General features: G+C 34.9%; 1 protein-coding gene across 1 annotated transcript; it reads right to left on the bottom strand.

Moving 5' to 3' along the window:
- Window positions 1-1,255: 1,255 nt before the first annotated feature.
- Window positions 1,256-2,425, bottom strand: HELRODRAFT_183749 (hypothetical protein; the record flags this gene model as incomplete). Its single annotated transcript, XM_009013331.1, has 1 exon — window positions 1,256-2,425. One exon carries the CDS (start codon window positions 2,423-2,425, stop codon window positions 1,256-1,258), a length of 1,170 nt encoding a protein of 389 aa, XP_009011579.1.
- Between the last annotated feature and the right edge of the window lie 75 nt (window positions 2,426-2,500).

The following is a 2,500-nucleotide window of genomic DNA, read 5'->3' as shown; positions in this document are numbered from 1 at the left end:
TTATTGTTGGTCTGTTTGTTTTCCAAGTTTATCTTTTTTACTTTTTGTTTTTTCACTTGCTTCTATTGTATTTTAGTATGTACGTTGGCACGATTGCATGTATGAAAAGTTAGCGTGAGAATTATTTTATGTGTACACACTTAGTGACTGAATGGTTAGTATGTATATATTTGGGTTTACTCATATATAAATAATTTTACGTTGATTTTTGGTTATATGTGATTGTACGTATGTATTAATATGTGCTGTGTCCATGTTGTTCATGGAGAAATGTATTTATGTGATATTTTTAGAAATTTGTTTATGAAATATATTTATTGTGAAGTTTTAACATGCAAGAATGCACTTGTAGAGGCACATGTAGATTTCTTCGCTTTATAAGTGTGGTTAGACGTTGCTTGTCTAGAGTCTGAAAGCGCTCACTCGTTCGCAGTCACTCATTCATTCTCAATCGTTCATTCATTCTCAATTTTTTTCATATACTTGTTCGATCTACTTTGAGACCATTTGTGAGTATTCGTTTGCTGTTCTTTCAATTTGGGTTCTATACTTAGTTTAGTTCATTTGATTGTTCATATAATCATTTTTTAAAAGGTGCATGTTACATGTTATATATAGCTGAAGCTGCTTTTTTTCATTCGTTCAATTAGTTACTAACTCATTCATCCGTCTCTCCATGCATCCACACATCCGCCCGCACATCCACCCATCCATTACAGCTTACCAATCAATCAGCATCGTATGTTAAATTTTCATTTGTCAAATTCGACACGAAATAAAAAAATTCAATAAACCAGAATGAAGATAAGAGGACACACATAGAGGTTAAAATGAAAAAAGGCAATCATGCAAACATAACATTAATAATAGCAAAATTTTATTTGTAATATTTGTGAAGCAATAATGCTAGAGAAAAAATTAGTTCTTTGTACAGGATCAAGCTTTGAAATAAAACAATGAGTTTAGTAACGTATTGTGGTGCGGTAGATTACACTATGCAACAAGTTTTTTGCTACTCAGACTTTGTTAGTTGTTCTAGGGTAATTTGGGTATGCTGATTACAAATCTGCTATTCTTTTTGTCATAGGACGTCAGGTTATAAAGTTACAGCTAAAAGATTGTGAATTTTAGGTGCTAAATTAGTCCATTTTCAGCTGTGCTCAAGAATACTCAAAACCAAAACATATTCATAATCTGATTGTTTTTTTATTTATTTAAATCAAAATTATTACATAGGTAAGGTCTCAAAGTTAAATTAATAAAAATAATTTGTCGATAATGATCTTTTGCGCTTATATTGACTTTCACTTTCACGCTGTAGAAACCAACAGAAATCCCCCATCATGTTACTATCAAAACGACCCTGATACCGGTGTTCCATAACAGAGATTTCTTGATGGAATCTTTCTCCCTGTTCATCACTGACAGCTCCTAAATTGGCAGGAAAGAAGCTAAGGTGGGAATGGAGGAAATGGATTTTTAGGGACATTCTACAACCCATGTTTTGGTATGCCATTATGAAGTTTTCTACCAAGTTCACATAGTCTTCTGATCTGTGGTTTCCTAAAAAATTCTGAACCAGTGCCACAAACGCTTCCCAAGCCAGCAACTCCACAGGCTCTAGTTGTAATTTGAAATTTGGGTCACGAATAACTTCACGTATCTGTGGTCCAGTAAAAACTCCTGCAGCTATCTTTGCGTTTGTGAGAGTGGTTTTGAATTTATCTTTAAGATAAATAAATCCTTTCGAATCAGTAGGTAGCGCCTTGACAAAGTTTTTAAATATTCCTAATTTGATATGAAGAGGAGGAAGGAAGATTTTGTCAGGATTCACCAACGATTCGTGAAGAATGTTAAATTGTCCAGGTACCGGATCAATTCTCGCAGGCCAGTCTTTGACGAGATAGTGATTTGCATCATCACGACTGTTCCACAGACACAAAAAGCACATGTGTTTCGTGTACCCCAATTGCATCCCAAGAAGAAGAGATCCAACTTTGAGATCCCTACAGATATTCCAGTTGTGATCAGTGTACTTTATAACTTTAAGAAGTGTCTTCATAGATTCATATGTTTCTTTCATACCCACTGCATGGGCTACAGGAATGGATGGTTTAACATTTCCGTTATGTAGCAGAACTGCTTTTAGACTGACTTTACTAGAATCAATAAACAGACGCCAATCTACAGGATCATACTCATCATCCAATTTTGTCATTAATCCAGCAATGTCTACACAGTAACATATATTGTCCTCTTTGTTGTAAAATTTTGCAAATTCGGTGTGCCGGTCACGAAAATGGGATATTTTAGTTCCTCTGTCCAGTAAATTCCATTGCTGTAATCTAGACCCCAGGAGTTCTGCTTTATTTTTAGTTAACCCAAGGTCCCTTACCAGATCACTAAGTTCTCCCTGCGTGATCATGTGAGGTTTATCTTTGTCGTAATCTGGTTTGTATTCAACATCAACCTTTTCATCACCACTTTGTTCTTCTTCGCT

This window comes from Helobdella robusta (genome assembly GCF_000326865.2).
Source record: "Helobdella robusta unplaced genomic scaffold HELROscaffold_117, whole genome shotgun sequence".
Lineage (NCBI taxonomy): Eukaryota > Metazoa > Annelida > Clitellata > Rhynchobdellida > Glossiphoniidae > Helobdella > Helobdella robusta.
This window is presented reverse-complemented; position numbering and strand designations above follow the sequence as displayed.